The 16058-nt window shown below is 42.8% G+C and overlaps 2 protein-coding genes across 2 annotated transcripts; one reads left to right on the top strand and one right to left on the bottom strand.

The window, feature by feature from the left end:
- Positions 1 to 256: 256 nt before the first annotated feature.
- On the top strand, positions 257 to 6175 carry inpp1 (inositol polyphosphate-1-phosphatase). The gene is made up of 7 exons (XM_040158949.1): positions 257 to 602; positions 1331 to 1536; positions 1634 to 1694; positions 2874 to 3074; positions 3192 to 3366; positions 3987 to 4474; positions 4707 to 6175. The coding sequence occupies exons 2-7, from the start codon at positions 1333 to 1335 to the stop codon at positions 4766 to 4768; spliced, it is 1191 nt and encodes a 396-aa protein (XP_040014883.1). The 5' UTR covers positions 257 to 602; positions 1331 to 1332; the 3' UTR covers positions 4769 to 6175.
- A 90-nt stretch (positions 6176 to 6265) lies between these two features.
- On the bottom strand, positions 6266 to 15323 carry dnajc14 (DnaJ (Hsp40) homolog, subfamily C, member 14). Its single transcript, XM_040158924.1, has 7 exons — positions 15223 to 15323; positions 12502 to 13923; positions 12244 to 12350; positions 11731 to 11850; positions 11049 to 11209; positions 10769 to 10871; positions 6266 to 9984 (listed from the first exon to the last, which is right to left on the bottom strand). Exons 2-7 carry the CDS (start codon positions 13699 to 13701, stop codon positions 9690 to 9692), a joined length of 1986 nt encoding a protein of 661 aa, XP_040014858.1. The 5' UTR covers positions 13702 to 13923; positions 15223 to 15323; the 3' UTR covers positions 6266 to 9689.
- Positions 15324 to 16058: the final 735 nt, after the last annotated feature.

Here is a 16058-nt window from a genome sequence, read left to right as displayed (position 1 = left end):
TTAATTTGTATTAATGGAACTCGAATGTACTATGCTTTATTTTAAATTGAAGCCCAATTCCTGTTAATCCATTTTTTTTTAATATTTCATATTTTAATATTTACAATTTATGTACTTTTTATTTTAGTAATGAAACATGGTTAACCTGCCATTTTTGTTTTTTCTTTTTTGTTTTTTGTTTTTTCTTTTTTTCTGTTCAATAAAGTGTGACGGATTAAATTTCCAACCTGGGAAACTTGAAGTTCCAATTTGCACGGGAACGCACCGCGGCTCCCCTTCCGGTTGTCGGCGCCTTGTGAAGCACGCCGTGCTCGCCGCGGCTACGCTCCGGCTGCGCTGGCGTCCGGACCCTGCGCCTGTCGGCCTAGATGCGAGAAGACCGTCCGCCCTTCCTTTCGACACGAAACTCGCACTGACGTAAAGAAACCGGAGCAGCCGGAGCCCAGTGTCAATTAAGAGCCTTGTCCGCACTGCTTTACTGAAACTATACCCCCTGCCTCGTTCCGGCTACACTAAATTACCCGCGTTTGGTGACTTTTAGAGCGGACAGGAAAAACACAGCAACCGAGAGGTACAGACGAGAGGAAATTAAGCAGTCTTTGGTAAGGTTTCAGTCATTTCACCGTAGTGGGTTTTTTTTTTCTTTTCTTTTCTTTCTCCCCTGTGACGTTTTAAATTCCTTCGCAACGTTATCTTATCCTCATAAACGCTTAGCTAAACATTTTTAACCATGTCCCCTGGGACGTCAGGAGCAGTAGTGTAGCCGGCTGGAGTAAAGTTTACTACAGTTGCAAGTCAAAACAACTCGAATGACATTATTTAGGTTTCATGGAGGACTGTCTTTACATCCCCAGGGATGATATAGATAGTGTGACACGCCTCTGACATAACTCAGCACTGAACAGTGTGTGGGTAGCACTCAGTGGTCTCTTTCTACACACCTGATCTTGCTTTTTGGTGTTTTTTTTTTTTTTCTAAGTCACGAAGTCACTATTTGATACACAGCTTTGTTATAAAGTTTTGCAAACTTTCTAAATAATTATTGGGAAACCGGTGTTATTGCAGTGTTTTTTGGAGAGGATTGTGAGTCATCAGGCATTTGACTTCTGCAGAGACGCTGTGTTGTTCACATGCAAAGACCTGAACCCACCACCGCCCCACCCACTTGTCTTTTTTCAGAAATGCCCTGTTTTCATTTTGAGGCTATTATTAACTCAGTATGTGTAAGTGCGACCTGTCTCATCTCCTCTCTCTCTCTCTCTCTCACACACACACGCACAGTTTCCATCTCTGTGTTGACTAAACCCCTTCCTGCCTCTCTTCCGTTCAGGCATGGCTGATCTGCTCAGGCTGCTGCTGCGGGTGGCTGAGAAAGCGGCGAACGTGGCTCGGGTCTGCAGGCAGGAGGCCCCCCTCTTTCAGCTCCTCGTGCAGGAGAAGACCGGAGAAGACAAGAACAAGAAGTTTGTCCAGGACTTCAAGACGCTCGCTGACGTGGTGATCCAGGAGATGATCCGACATGATGTTGGTGCTCAGGTGGGAGACATCATTGTATAAGTACCGGCTGTATAAATGTACTCAAAGTGGACTTTGTGTTGCATTTTAATTATGTCCCGTCTGTTCTTTTGTGCAGTTCCCTGAAATGGCTGGCTTCATTCATGGAGAGGAGTCCAATAAGTTTGAAAATGGGCTCGGTAATTACGCGACATTACACATAACACACTACGTGCTCTTGTACTCTGCTTACTGTGGATGTTAATAGCTTTAAGGTTAAAGCACACTTCAACCTAAAGGTGACATCAGTCATTTGCGCAACCAGTCACTAGTTTGGGGCCAGATATTCGAGTCGTGCACTTGGTCCTTTTCGGCTGAATCCACCACTTGTATGAAGCACGTGTTTGGGGTCAGTCAGGGTCATGCAGTCTAGCACCGAATCCCTGTACTCCCGCAACAGTTTTCTGCAAACGCTGACATTCAGATTTGCAGCTTAACCAGTTCGTCAACCTTATTTTTTCTTTGAACATTACTAGGAATGTAAGATGGAAGTCTGGCCTGGGCCCCCAGATGTCGCAGAGTCACTACTCTACATGTCACTTGGTGTCTGCTATTTGATTGATTTTCAACTATGAGAACTTGCACTGCTAAAGTACAGTGTCAACAAAGGCAGGTCCTGCATTATCAGCTAATCTTGTAGAATGGTTTGCCTCTGGTTTACCTTGTGTTTAAATTAGTGGACTTTAATGTTACAACTAAAGATTATTTCATTATCGAGTATTTTCTTGTTTAATCGATTAAGTGTTTGGGCTATAAAACTTCAGGAAACAGTGAAAAAAAAGGCAAATTTCCCAAAGCTCAACCTAACATAAGACACAAAAGAGCATCAGTTCCTGACATTTGAGAAGCTGGAACCTGAGAATATTTGGCATTTTTGCTTGTAAAGTTTCTACAATTAGTCGATTATCAAAATGTTTACTGATTAATGTACTTTAAATAAACCAGTTATTCTAGTTCTTGTTGATACTGCAGTCACATGGTGCATATTCCTAAGTCGTGTTTGATCAAATTAATAATTGACACAGAAAATTGTTCCCGCTAAGGAGCACTGGTCGGTTTCAGGCTCTCTTTGTGTGAGAAGGGAGGTTTATAATAGTAATCACTTCACCTTCGTTGTGGAAGACTAAATGCTAGAAGGGCTAAAAAATACCGTCGACCTAATGATCGGCACTTGAGCCTCACTGTGATTGAGTCATCTTTCATGGAAAATAACAAGAACATTAGTGTGTCACTTCTCTGTTTCAGCACGCTGCACATCACTACGCTGTCATTGTAGTAAAGTAATCAAACGAAGCCTCACTGACTCTGCATGTCAACAGGAGAGAGTGTGACAGTCACAGTTTGCGGTACGGAGGAGGAGACCGCGGCGCTGCTGGCCACGGTGCTGGACGGCGACCGGACGGCGGCGTCTCTGCTGGCTCGAGCCATCCACCAAGACCCGGCCACCGTCGACGCCAGCACAGACGGTCTGACGGTGCCCCTCAGCCCCTCTGAGCTCGGCATCTGGATCGACCCCATAGGTGAAAGGCTCGGCATTTTTCCTCCATGCTGTCGCAGTGTAATTTATCTGAGAGCAGAGCTGAACATCTTATCTCAGACCTCAGTGAGAGCTGATCTCTGTTGTTTTTTAATTAAAGATGCCACGAGCCAGTACATAGAGGGCCGAGAGGAGTTGCTGGAGGAGGGGCACCTGTCTCCTTCAGGTCTGCACTGTGCTTTGGTTCTGATCGGGGTTTACCTCCGGAGCACGGGGGAGCCTGTCATGGGCGTCATCAACCAGCCGTTCAACTACAAAGATCCCTCAGGTGGAGGGTAAGTAAAAAAACAAAAAAATTTAAAAATTAAAAAAAAAAAACAGCGTCTTTTTACTTGTAAAGTCTCGAAACTTCATTAAGACGTCAGGTCTCATCTGACTTGTTAGGACTTGTAAGGCAGGTTAAGAACGTCATTAGGAATGATCAGCTGACAACATGCCCAGAGTTGATAAATACTCTGACTCTACAGACTTAGTGGTAACACTCAACAACCATGGGCTCCTCTAAGCAACTGACTGAGGACCTGAAAGTGAAGCTAACCAGCGTTTACAAAGCAGGGGGGGGGCTAAAAAAAGATTACCAGGTTGAAATTTTCACCTTCCGAAATTTAATTAAGAAATAGTAGTTAAGGGGACTGTGGAAGTCAAGACACGATCTGAAAGACCAGGTACACTTTCAGATAAAACTGTACGACTGCTTAACACAGGAGTGGTGGTGCACCGCTCCACTGTGCAGCGTTGATGCACAAACAGGGTCTGCATGGAAGAGTCATCAGGAGGGAACTTTACTTGCAACCTCATCACAAATGTCAACTTCTGAAGGCTGCAAAGCAGCGTCTCCCTGTGTCTCCCGAGGTAGAAATATTCTCACCTTTCCACTGCTTGCTTGCATTCACAGTTGGAGGGGGAAGCACTTCTGGGGTGTGTCCAGTGGCGACGTCAACATCTGCTCACTGTCCCGGCCCAAAGGTGGATCTGAAAGGGGGCGAGGTCTCTCCGTGGTGCTCAGCTCCAGTGAGAAGCCGGTCGTAAAGGAATCCATGACTTCACTGTGCGGACCTGAGAAGCTGATGTACGCCTCTGGAGCCGGCTACAAGATCCTGTGTGTCATTCAGGGCCTCGCCGACGTCTACGTCCTCTCAGAGGGCAGCACCTTTAAGTGGGACTCCTGCGCCCCTCACGCCCTGCTCCGAGCCCTCGGAGGGGGAGTGGTGGAGCTGGCTAAGAGTCTACAGAACAGCCCTGGAGCACCTGATCACCAGACGGAACTGACCTATCACCAGCCTTACACTGAGTGTAAAGGAGCCGACCGCTGGGCTAACCATGGGGGCCTGGTGGCTTATCGAGACTGTTCTCAGCTCCGTAGCATCCTCGGGGCTCTGAAAGGCAAGTTGTAGTTGAAAATCACAGTGGATGTAATCAGCTGATGCGGTTATTGTTGCATGTATGATCATATTCATTTTTTTCTATATCAGAGGAAAGAAAGATGGTATTGAAGGACAAAATATTTTAATTAGAATTAATAGTGTTTTATTTTTAACCAGATATATATGCAATTTTACATGGTAAGCTTCAGGTTCGGGCCAAATAATATTTGCAAATATTGTTTTGTTTTTAGTCTTTATCAGAGGTTCCCGCACTGGAGGTCGGCGCCTGTTTGACCAGGGGGAAAAACATTAAGCAGAAGAAAACTTGAACGAATCTAATTTATTTGGGAACAGTTAAAAAAAAGAAAAGAAAAAAAAGAGTGCTCTGAAGCTAGTAAGGCTATCAAGATTCAGGTTAGACATATTTGTTCAGAAAGCAAATTGACAATTTAAAGTGCAAGATTTCTTTTCTTTTTTGAAAGGGAAGTAAACACGAACAGGTGATGCTCACGGATCAAACTTGACGGTTCAATCCAGAAACTGAGAGGGCCAGTTTTGCTCTTGAGTTCATTGTCAATACACTGTACCAGCAGAGCCATGAAGGAAAAGAAACATGCAGTTCCTGTTCCCAACGCTGTCAGTTAATAAAATTCAGTAAATTTACAAATTGGGATGTCGGGCCTAAATGTTTTTTCAGCATCCAAACAGGAAAATGGCAGAAAAAGTTTGGGAGCCACTGATTTACAGCTTCCCACACAACACTGCAATGGACAGCAGAAAGTTTAGACAATAAGAGAATGTTTTTCACTCTGGTTACTTCCTCCTGGCAGCTACGACAAACTAAACATTATTTGTGAATTCTGCAAAGCTCAGACCCGATGAGCATTTATTAAACATTTGCTAAGCTTTGTAACCATTTTGTCTCCATGTTCATAAAGAGAAATTGTCAGAGCTAGGATGAACTAGAGTGCTCACTGCAGGACAGCTGAGGAACGCTTCACTGCCAGAGGAAAGGTGATGTGGCATCGCAAGACTGTTCTGAAAAGATTTTTCTTGGAGTCTATGTTGCGGTTATGGAAAGGGATGTTGCATTTTTTCCATCCTATCTAACCTGTAAAAGGCTATAATAAGTCAAGAGAGGGAACGAGCGTCAAATCAAGCATTGTGCAGGAATCTGCACCTCTCAGAAACTGCTCCTTGTAAGGAGCAGAGGGATACGCATGCCCTGCCCTCTTTCCATGGCCATAGCACCGTTAGTTAATAAGTGTCAGAGAATGGAAAAGCCATATGAGGTAAAACGGTGTAACAGAGCGCACTTTTCAACGAGGGTTTACATTAAAATGAAATATTAGGCAAATTTGAAGGATGGGACCTCTGCAGGGTAATAGGCTATAGACGCGTACAACTTTACTTTGACAGTGTATGTGTGTAAACTGTTTTTTAACTCTTGATATGCATTGTTAAGTAACTTCTAAATCATTTGTTGTGTATATTGAGCATAGAACAGGACAAACATTGTGCATATAGGAAATCATCTTTATTTTGAAAACCAGAGAAAGCGGGGGAACGAAACCCAACAGCGATATTTTAAAACTGTTTGCCAACCAGGGAGCACGTCACATAATTCCCTACAAAAAACCCTGATGATTGTCAGATATTTTTTTTGCAATACTTCTGCATATTTTGTTAAAAACTTGAAAAGAAAAGAAAAAACTCTGAAGTGTTGGCTCTTCCTTTGACTTCTTGGACTTCGAACTGCTACCTTTAACATACAGCACTGTACATTCTCAAGTCAAGGTGGACATGTGGAAAACAACGTGTTCTGCTTAACGTGGGTCCAGTTTCCTAGACAGGGACTGAAGTAGATATTTGACAGTATATTGTGTTTTAAAAACCAGTTTTCTGAAAATGTGGATGAGAACTTTGATGGTCAACGTCTAAACGAGTATGTAAGAAGAAAAACTGCATGTTGTTGGAAAAGAAAATCAAATGTAAAAACAAAATGTCCCAAAGTTGCTAAAGAAAATATTGTCAAAGTCATTTTTGTGGCTTTTTCTCTGATTATCACATAGTAACGATCTGAACATCTGACATCTGACATCTTTGAAAATCAGATTTTAGTCCTCATAGTCTTGGCTTTGCTCCAATCTTCCTTCAGGATTTCAAATTGTTTTTACCAGAATAAACTTAACCCGGGAACATTTTTACTCTCTCAACCCGTGAGAGACACTGTGACTTGATTTCATTTAATAGGAAGGGCCACTTAAGTTTACAGTAAGTCAGTCCATGTCTAGGAAACTGGCCAAATATACAAGAGGAAAACAATGTGAGACATGAGGAGAAATGTGGCAAACTTGCTTCAATGAACTCAAACAATATTTGCAACAGAGGTTCATCTTTTAAGGCGAGCACACAGACCCACATTATGCATTACAATGCCACAGAACAGTTCAGATATTCAGGCTTCACCAGGGTGGTAAGGGGAGTCTAATGGTTGCGCAACTCAAATGTTGTTTTCCAACAAATTTGTAACTCAATTAAAATCCATTTTCCTACCAAAAAAATTGTGGCTTAGTGAGCTACACTTCCTACTCAGCTGCAGCTGGAGGAGTCTGGTTAGGCTAAATCACTGATGACTGTTCAAAGCCCTCTGATGTTATTACAGGGGTGGGTGTGCAAATTAACCCAAAAGAAAAAAAAAAAAAGAACAAGGAACATGACATTTGTCATCATCAACTGTCAATATAAAAAAAATAGCCTTTATCAAATGCCTTATACCAATAGTCTCACAATCTTCACATATCAGGTGTAAACAATAACAGTTCTGGTTTCTTAAATTAACCTGTGATGAAGATTAATGTGTTCTGTTCTTCTTAATGCAAAAACCATTTCAAGAAACCAAACCCAAAATACAACCACTTATTGGTTTTGTGACCCGTTCATGTTGTTACATACAACACTAGGGAGATTAAAAGGAAATCAGCTATTTAGTTTTAGATAAGATTTTCCGTGAACCTGTGACCTTGACACTTTGAAAGCTGAACCACATCCAGGTGGAAGTTTTAACCTTTGTTCAAGACACTACACCAGCTGAGACATCGCCACAACACTTACAAGTCAGAGTTTTTATATTGTTGATTATAAAATGCCAGGAACCACTGAGATTACAGATGCATGGAAACAAATCGAAGCTCTTTTCTTTCAGCGTTAGAATTATTTTTACCGTTAATTTTTTTTGTGGTAGATTTTTTTTTTTTTTTTTTTTTTTCTTTGTTTTTTAAAACTGTCTTGTCCTGGATTGGGGGACATTCATGACGGTCTTGGCTTAATGTGCCCCAGAAACATCATGGCAGACAGAAAATGGCACTTAACAAGGGGAAGGAACTTGATGAAAGTGGTGTAAAATTTTTAAAAAATTGGAACGTTACGTTATTTAAGTAACAGTTTGACCAACTATATAATTCTATGCAGATGCAACTTGTTTTTAAACTGCTGCCTTTTTCCTGTGAAGCTAGTAATGATCACCATGAGAAAAAGAGATCAAACATCACGTTGCAAGTTTACATACTGGTCAGGTTTGCTTCAATGTTTGTAAATTAGCAAATTGTCTGATTTTAAATTACATCAATGCGTTTGAGACTCAGTCAGAAGTCAATAGTGTAGTTACACAGTGGATCAACAGGGGGAAGTATAAATCTATTCTTTGTGGTCTTTTAAACAGTACAGAAAATACTGTATATCAACATTTCAAAATGTCAACGTGTCACCTATAAAGTTTTGAAACACCACTGATTTCACTCCAGCTGTTGGATTGGAAGCTGTGCTGTAATTATAATGTCAATCTGGGTCGGACACAGTAAACAGCAGGCAGAATCAGTACATCACAAACCAAATAAAGCCCTTTCATCAGTTTCACTTTATCACGTCCAGATTTTACATCTCAACTGCTTCACAGGTTCTTGTCTCTGGCTTCTGTTCACTAGATCTGACTGGGCGTCTGAGATGTTCAAATGTAACTTCTTGAATTTTGAGCCCGTTACCCTTCGAAACAAACCTAATTTTATAGTGAGTGGTCTCTCATGCCGGATGTGATTCTCCAGTAATCGCCACACAAATATCAGCACCAGTTCTCACATAACAAATCCTGAATGAGAAGATATAGCATGACTGTGCTGTACATACAATAAAGCAATAAAAGGATTGTTATATCAAATGTAATGATTGAAACTGAAGCTGTAGTGAGAACAAATCTGCTCACTACATAAAGATCCAAGTAATATTTAATTCTGTGTTAACTCAGCTTTTCAGAGGAAATTTTGTAACAATAATCATACAAAGCACCTGGGACAAATATGTGTGACTGCTGGTTGTCTCAGTGAATTTGTAATGCAGGAGGCTGACTGCACGTGACTTCCATTAAGCCAGGCATTCTGAAAGTGCTTTTGCCTTCTTTTGCCGTCTGTGGGCCTGCTACCAGAGAACCACACCATGCCCTGATCCAACTGTAAATACTGGCCACTCTCAGGAAAGCTCATCTATAAAAATGTGGCTACCGCACAAAAGTTTGCAAACTTTGCTGCTGTTTTTTGTAAATGTCATTCAGATGTGTTGGGTTTGGTTGGTTTGGATTCATTCTTGAAATATGGTGGGTGAGGTGCAGATCTAGAGGCAGATCCACACGCCACTAACGTGAGTAACACTGACAGAGTGATGATGCGCAGATCTTAACTTCCTCATGTTGATTATAGTGAGCCATAATTCACACTGCAACCCTCTTCAACAGTCTTAAGTCAATGTCTTAAACGAACCTTGTACAAAACATTAAAAACAAAATTGAGAGAACTGAAGTGTTAAAATGCAAGTGAATAAATCATGCATTGCAAGATTTGGCAGGAAATTATGAAAGGAAAGTGTTTCATTACAGCATCCTGGTAAGGATTTCAATGCCAAGGCTACAGTCATCTTAAAGACCATCAAAAAAATAAGGTGAAATGAGAGGTAAAGCACCATCACTGCCACCTCCTCAGCCCTCCTTCAATACTTGTATTCATTTCACAGGCTCCTCTTTATGATCCAGTCTCTCTCTCCTCTGGCTCATTTGAGCGCAGCCTTACCCACATGAATCCTCTCCATTTCAGATCTTGGCATGCCAACAGGCAGGCGAGAGACAAACATGGCCATTATTTATTGTTTCCCTGTGTTGCATTGTTGATACTCTGAGAAGTCAACAGACTTCACCTCTGGAAGGGCTTGCGGACCTTCTTCCTCCTCCTGGGGGGTTTGCCGCTTTCAGCCCACATCTCGCTGGACTCTGGCCGGTGACCCCCCGGCATGTGGAAACCTGTCTGGCCTGGGGGCGGGGAGAACGGGGGCGCTCCAGCACCAGGTGGGTGATGATGAGGCGGACCTGAGGGGAAGAAGCCCCCATTGGCAGCCATGTCATTAGGAGGTCCTCCTTTGAAGATGCGGTTGAAGAAGTCCTGTAAATCGGCGGGGTTGGCCGGACCTGTGGCGTGCTCCGAGGGCGTCCTGAAAGGAAAAGTTGTAAAGTTCAGAGATCTTGGGCACCGGAGACTCAAGTTCAATGATTCTCTTCACTGCTTTTATACAAGAGGTGTGCATTAGATGTGGGATGATAATCTATTTGAACATAAAGTACATCCTGATTAAAAATACAAACTGTATAGGTTTATTTTTTGTCAACATCATTATTACAGTGCACAACAGGAGGGGGAGCCCCTCCTACACTGCACGCAGCCGGATGCTGGTAAAAATATACATTTATGTATCACAGTGGTAGGAGATATTTTGTCAGCAGAGACTGAAAAACAGATGATGATGATATAATGGAAGAAACTGTCAAAATTACATTCATATATTTACATGTTGGCATACTCTTACGTCTTCTTTAAGAAATTCAAATTTTCAAGAGAAAGTTGTCAGGTTTCTTTTTCATTTCCAGTTTGTCCTAATTTTGCCCTCAATCATTAGATTATATATTCCAATAATTTTTGACTAAAAAATGTGTCCACTGAAATTTTCATATCACCACTTGCCTCGTGCTGTCAAAGCAGAAAACTGTGGCGGACATTACAGAAAAGTCAAATCCTCCACATCTATCCGCAAAAAACAGTTTATGAGGCAAAATGTAGAAACAGATAAGGAAGAGGAGGATGAAATATTTATGTTTATGCTCCCATGGAGTCACAACAACCCAATATGAAGAGGAAGAATGATAACAGGAGCACTTCGATGGTCCCTGAAGGCCCATATATATCAATTCTAAACGCTTGTTTCACCTGAGGGGACGTACCTGTGTCGTGTGGCGTTGCTGTTGTTCTTTGAACCAAAGGAGATGTGATAGGGCACACGGTGTGTGTCAGGAGAAATGCCTATTCTTTGGCAACCTGCCCACTCTGAAACATGACAGCATCACAGCAGGTCACAGAGAGAAAAAGTACAACCAATAAATATTAGATACTGATACTGACAGATACTGACAATAAATGAGCTCATGCAAACTACAGAATGTGTAACTGGTTAGTTATGGGTGAGCAGGACAGGTCATCTTTTAAAAAAATCCTAATGTTCACCTGTAATGTCATACACCTTGCCATCCATACAGGCAAAGTATGTGATGCGTAGGCCCAACATGCTAGACTCGGCCCACAGGTCCCCCTCCTCAGCACTATGGCAACGGTTGCATTCAGCACAGAAACGGGCCTCAGCAGGTTCACGATCCATCTCGAACCGCCTGTACACGCACACAGTTCGTGAAGGAAACATGACTGCGGTGCAAAGTAGGGCTGTGGTCAACCAAAGAAAGTCTTGGTTGACTGAAATCATACCTACTCTTCAACCAATCAATTGGTCTCAGGGAAATAAAAAAAATCTGCTCGTTATCTCTCGATTAACTAAATAGGCCACAGTGCAGAGCGCACTCTACCTGGTAGCCTTATTAGCCTAAATAATTTATAAAAAAACATAAAAAGCTAGTATTTGCAGCATATTAAAACACTTTAAGAATAATTATTTTATAATAATTGATGTAGCGCTTTTCTCCTAATGAAAGCGAATGTTCAACCGATGAGAATTTGGTCGGACGAGAACATATCGACATACCAATCCACCAGTCGACAGGGAGACAGCCCTAGTGAAAAGTCTGCAGCACAGAACATGATTCAGCTGTGTGTAATACACCTTGTTTAAGTTCAGACTGAGATGGCTAAAAAACTGATGCAGACATGTGATGACTCTGGTTGTGAAGCGACATACTTGTGTTTGCCTTCACATTTGGTACACATCATGGTGTTCATGGCTTCCTTCAGGTCATCCTGCAGTTTAGTGAGAAACTCATTCATGGACTTTGAGAGCTCAGTTGCTGCCATGCGTTTCCTGTGTGGGAACGAAACAGACTGGTTGGTGCTCTTCTACAACATTACAGGCCTACGGAATTTCTATTTACTATCACTATCACTTAATGTTTCCTGCACTTTAAATCAGTATAAATTTAAAGTGCAGGAAACATTGATTTTCTTTGAAGTAAAGAACACTGGAAATAACGCAAGGTCAGTGTCTACCGAGGGGCTCGTTCACACTACTTTGGTTAACAAAAAGAGGATGACATTCAATTCTATCAAACTGATATTACAACTGTACAACTGCAAGATTATTGTGCCAGTGTAACAAAAGGCTAGTAAATACAGTAAATGTTTTTGAAGAATCTTGATCTGTTTTTGGTTTTATTTTGCTTTTGTCCTAGGAAAACCTCTTTTTCTGTGTACTCACAACTCATACTCTCGTCGTGTCTCTGGGTTACTGACAATATCCCAGGCAGCCCTCAGTACTTTGAATGCCTCTCCAGCTCGTGGGTGTTTATTCTTGTCTGGATGGACCTGAAAGAGAAAGGACAGAGGAAAAGGTTACATGAGTAAAGCAGAAATATTCGGCCTCAGATGCAGTTTATTAGTCATTATTGCAGTCATCCAATGGTAACATTTTAAATACAAAGTACTTTTCACTCAACCACAGGCACTTCAAACACACCTGGACAGCCAGCTGTCTGTAGGCCTTCTTCAGTTCAGCCTCAGTGGCGTGCACCTCCACACCGAGCACTGTAAAGGGGTCAAGCTCGTCCTCTGGTACCTCGGCCAAAGCCAGCAGTCTCTCCAGCTCCTGGCCCGACTGGCTCCTCCCTGCTCTGCCGGGTGACTCAGGAGTGGACGGTGGTACGTGGCCATCTCTCCTGAATCGGCTTCGAACTTTCTCCAGCAGGGACACTGCCCTCTTCCAAAACCTTGACTCCTGAAAAGCTGTCCAGTAGCGTTTTCCCCGCTCTCCACAGAGTCGGACCAACACACCCTTTGTCCACTGGGACCCAAGAATAACCAAAGCAAAGAAAAGTCTGAAACAAGATAAGGCAGCTGTCTTTACCCACTTCACTGACCTAACAATTTTATCCACCAGGTCTGCACCTGCGCATTTAGTCCATTTCAGAATCCGAGTAGCGTCCGCCTTCATCCCGGGTACATCTGTGATCTTTACAAAAAGCTGCTGCCCAAAGTTGTAAAGTTTCACCCCTCCGGTCTCCACACCAACTCCACAATTATGAGTTAATGTGACGATAATCTCGATCATCATGTGGACACAGGAGATGCACCAGAAGCTGAGAGACTCTGACAGCATTTCCTTGAAAGCTAAGACGAGCTGGTTACCTGTCCGCCTGCGGCCCCGGTTCTGCTGATGGTGGTGGTGGTTTCGTCTGCGGGTCTGCTTGTGCCGGCCACCACTGGACATAACATTGCCTTTTTGAATGGTGGAAAAAGCACTTTGACTGCTATGCTCTGAGAAAGAACCACTACTTTTCAGTTTGCACCTCCGTCCACTTCCCACGTTCCTCCAACCAGACTCTCCATTCATGTGCTGCTCCTTCACAGTTTCATCCTCTCCTTGACTTATAACCTGCGAGTTCTCGTGTTCTGCAGCGCTGTCATGCTCCAACCCATCTGAAGCCTCCTCAGTATCTTCTTTGGCCTCTGTAGATCCACAGTACTCTGCTTCACCAATTCCAGAGTCTTGTGGAGTGGCTTGTGGGTTTGGGGTGTCCTGAGATTTGAGACAGGCTGTTTTGTCCTCCTGCTCGCAGTCATCATCAGTCTGTCTGGCCTCACACTGATCACCATCAGGGATCTCCTCGTCAGTGTCTGTAACACCATCCATCTCCTTCTCAGCTGCTTCCCTCTCCATGTTCCTTACAGCTGTTTGATTGAAGCGCTGTGAAATTGGTAACTCATGGAAGATCGTATCCTAGATCCATAATCTGTGGCAACGTTTTCCCCAGACTCTCATTAAAAAGTGTGACTGGGGGCTCCTGAGGGTCAGTCTCAGGTCCACCATATCAGCAGCCACTTCCAGGTGTCAAAAGGCTTTAACATGCCTCACAGCTCACATCATGCATCAGACTGTTTCCTGCACAGCAACAGAATGACGTATAAATCAGCAGACATTAATATCACAGTACACCATTTAACGCCTTCCAAAAAACTAAAACGAAACACAAATTTGATGGAAAAGTAGGCGCAATAGGCCATACTGTTTACACCGTGGTAGCTATTCTTTTAGTATATCTGGTTGTATTTGGCCACTGTGGTAAATGTCAGGGGAAAAAACTGACGCGCAGGGAGGTTTTATGGCAATACTGTGTCAATATGATACTGTGCTGTGATTTTTCAGGTGTTTCATTCACTGGGTTAGCCAAAAAAAAAAGACACTTTCAAGTCATTTGTTTATCAACATCCCAATACGAAGTTACACAAACCATGACAGACTTTATCCATATCGCCCACCACTAAAGAGCAGTTAGGTTGAAATTCAGTTCTTCAGTTGACTGACAGAAAAATTATTCACCAACAATTTCAAGTATCGATTATTAATAATTACGTAAATTACGAAGCAAAATGTCAAACATTCTCTTACGCCAGCTTCCCAAATGTGAGGATTTGCTGCTTTTCTTTGTTTCACACAAACGTAAAATATTTCTGGGTTTTGGACTGTTGATCGGACAAAACAAGACATTTGAAGACATCACTCTGGACTCTCGGAAACTGTTCACTATGTTCTGACATTTTATCGACAAGTCAATTATATAAAATAACAATATATTGATGGCAAATTACATTAATCTACAACGTTTTGTTGTTTGCTAATTTATTTACCCAACGAGGAACACGGAGTATCTGGGAAAAAACGAACTGCAGCAACAAACATTGGACCATTCAGAAACCATAAAAAAAAACAGGGGGAAAGCCATTACAAAACGGTGAACCCTGTCTGACACACCTCATGTTAATTTAACTCTGTCAACAACTGCTGATGTTTTACAGGCGGCTAATGTTAGCAGGCAGCCAGGCTGTTAGCATGGGGAAGGAGCCGGCCAGCTGGAAGACAGACAAGCGTTAGTGGGGCTAAAATTAGCTTGCTTCTGGCTGGCAGCTTACCTGACAATATTTCGACTAAATAAGGTCTCAAACGCGGATAAAACAACAGCACAGCAGCTAACTGTTAGTGCCTTCAGCTAGCGAGCAGCCAACTAAGCGGCTAACTGTTAGCTACTAACAGCATAACGAGCCGGACTAGCTAATATTAACGCTTGTCTCCTCCTGTGGGGTCTGACGAGTAAAATAAGGCATGTTTAGGACACCAGGCGAGTCCAGTACGTAAACACGTTATTTGCATTTTGCATTCGAACAAACTAGATGTCATTTATACCTCTCAGATAACTGTGTAACCTTGTTTGTTAACAGACAGCCAAGTGTCCGTGTTGTTTTCCTTTTTTGGCCACTTCTTCTTCTCTTGCTGCATTTCCTTCTTCTTCTTCTTCCTATTTCCACCTCCTCCTCCTCCTTCTCCTCCCCCTTCTCTTTCTTCGATCATTTCTGACCGTCAGCAAACAACAACAGGGCACTACTGCCACCTGTTGCTTCAGAGGTATAGCTGATAATCAACAGGGCATCTTGAAATGTAGTTTGTGTATGGAATTTCCTTGATAAACCCAGTAAACCCCCAACATTTTACGCTCTTATGTCAGTCGTACCACCCGGTTAAACAACGCACATAGGGTACCACAACCTGTTACCCTTTTTAAATGGACGACAGGCCCCTGAGCAAAAACATGTGAAACGCCCCCAACCCTCTTACACAGGAGCAAGACTCCCAGACCTTCTGGTTGTTTTGTGTGTCTTTGTAGCCGTTTTTCCCGTCTTTGTGGTCATGGTCTGTGTCTCTTTGTGGGTGTTTTGTTTCTCTTTGTAGTTGCTGTGTATTTCTTTTTGGCCATTTAGTGTCTCTTTGTGGTCGTTTTGCACCTGATTGTGGTCATTTTAAATCTGTTAGCAGTTGATTTGTGTCTCTGTAGTTGTTTTGTGTCTCTTCATAGTCGTTTGATTGTCTTTCCAACAAGAAATGTTAAGTCACTTCAAACAGAAGCTCTGGCCCAGGGGCCTCCAAGCCCTTGGGGCCCCTGGCCCTTCGCCCCTGGGCCTGACCCATTCAGTAATCCCTACAAGCCCTTTTATAAATCTCAATGGGATCCCCTCTGCGTGCCT

The sequence above is a fragment of the Xiphias gladius genome, chromosome 21, assembly GCF_016859285.1.
Source record: "Xiphias gladius isolate SHS-SW01 ecotype Sanya breed wild chromosome 21, ASM1685928v1, whole genome shotgun sequence".
In the NCBI taxonomy this organism is placed as follows: domain Eukaryota; kingdom Metazoa; phylum Chordata; class Actinopteri; order Istiophoriformes; family Xiphiidae; genus Xiphias; species Xiphias gladius.
This window is presented reverse-complemented; position numbering and strand designations above follow the sequence as displayed.

Coding starts and splice junctions, on each gene's coding strand:
- inpp1 (XM_040158949.1), top strand. CDS start 1,333: ATGGCTGATCTGCTCAGGCTGCTGCTGCGGGTGGCTGAGAAAGCGGCG. Junction 1,695..2,873: donor TAAGTTTGAAAATGGGCTCG/GTAATTACGCGA, acceptor GCATGTCAACAG/GAGAGAGTGTGACAGTCACA. Junction 4,475..4,706: donor CATCCTCGGGGCTCTGAAAG/GCAAGTTGTAGT, acceptor TTTTGTTTTTAG/TCTTTATCAGAGGTTCCCGC.
- dnajc14 (XM_040158924.1), bottom strand. CDS start 13,701: ATGGAGAGGGAAGCAGCTGAGAAGGAGATGGATGGTGTTACAGACACT. Junction 12,351..12,501: donor ACAGACAGCTGGCTGTCCAG/GTGTGTTTGAAG, acceptor TTTCTCTTTCAG/GTCCATCCAGACAAGAATAA. Junction 9,985..10,768: donor AGCAACGCCACACGACACAG/GTACGTCCCCTC, acceptor TTTTCCTTTCAG/GACGCCCTCGGAGCACGCCA.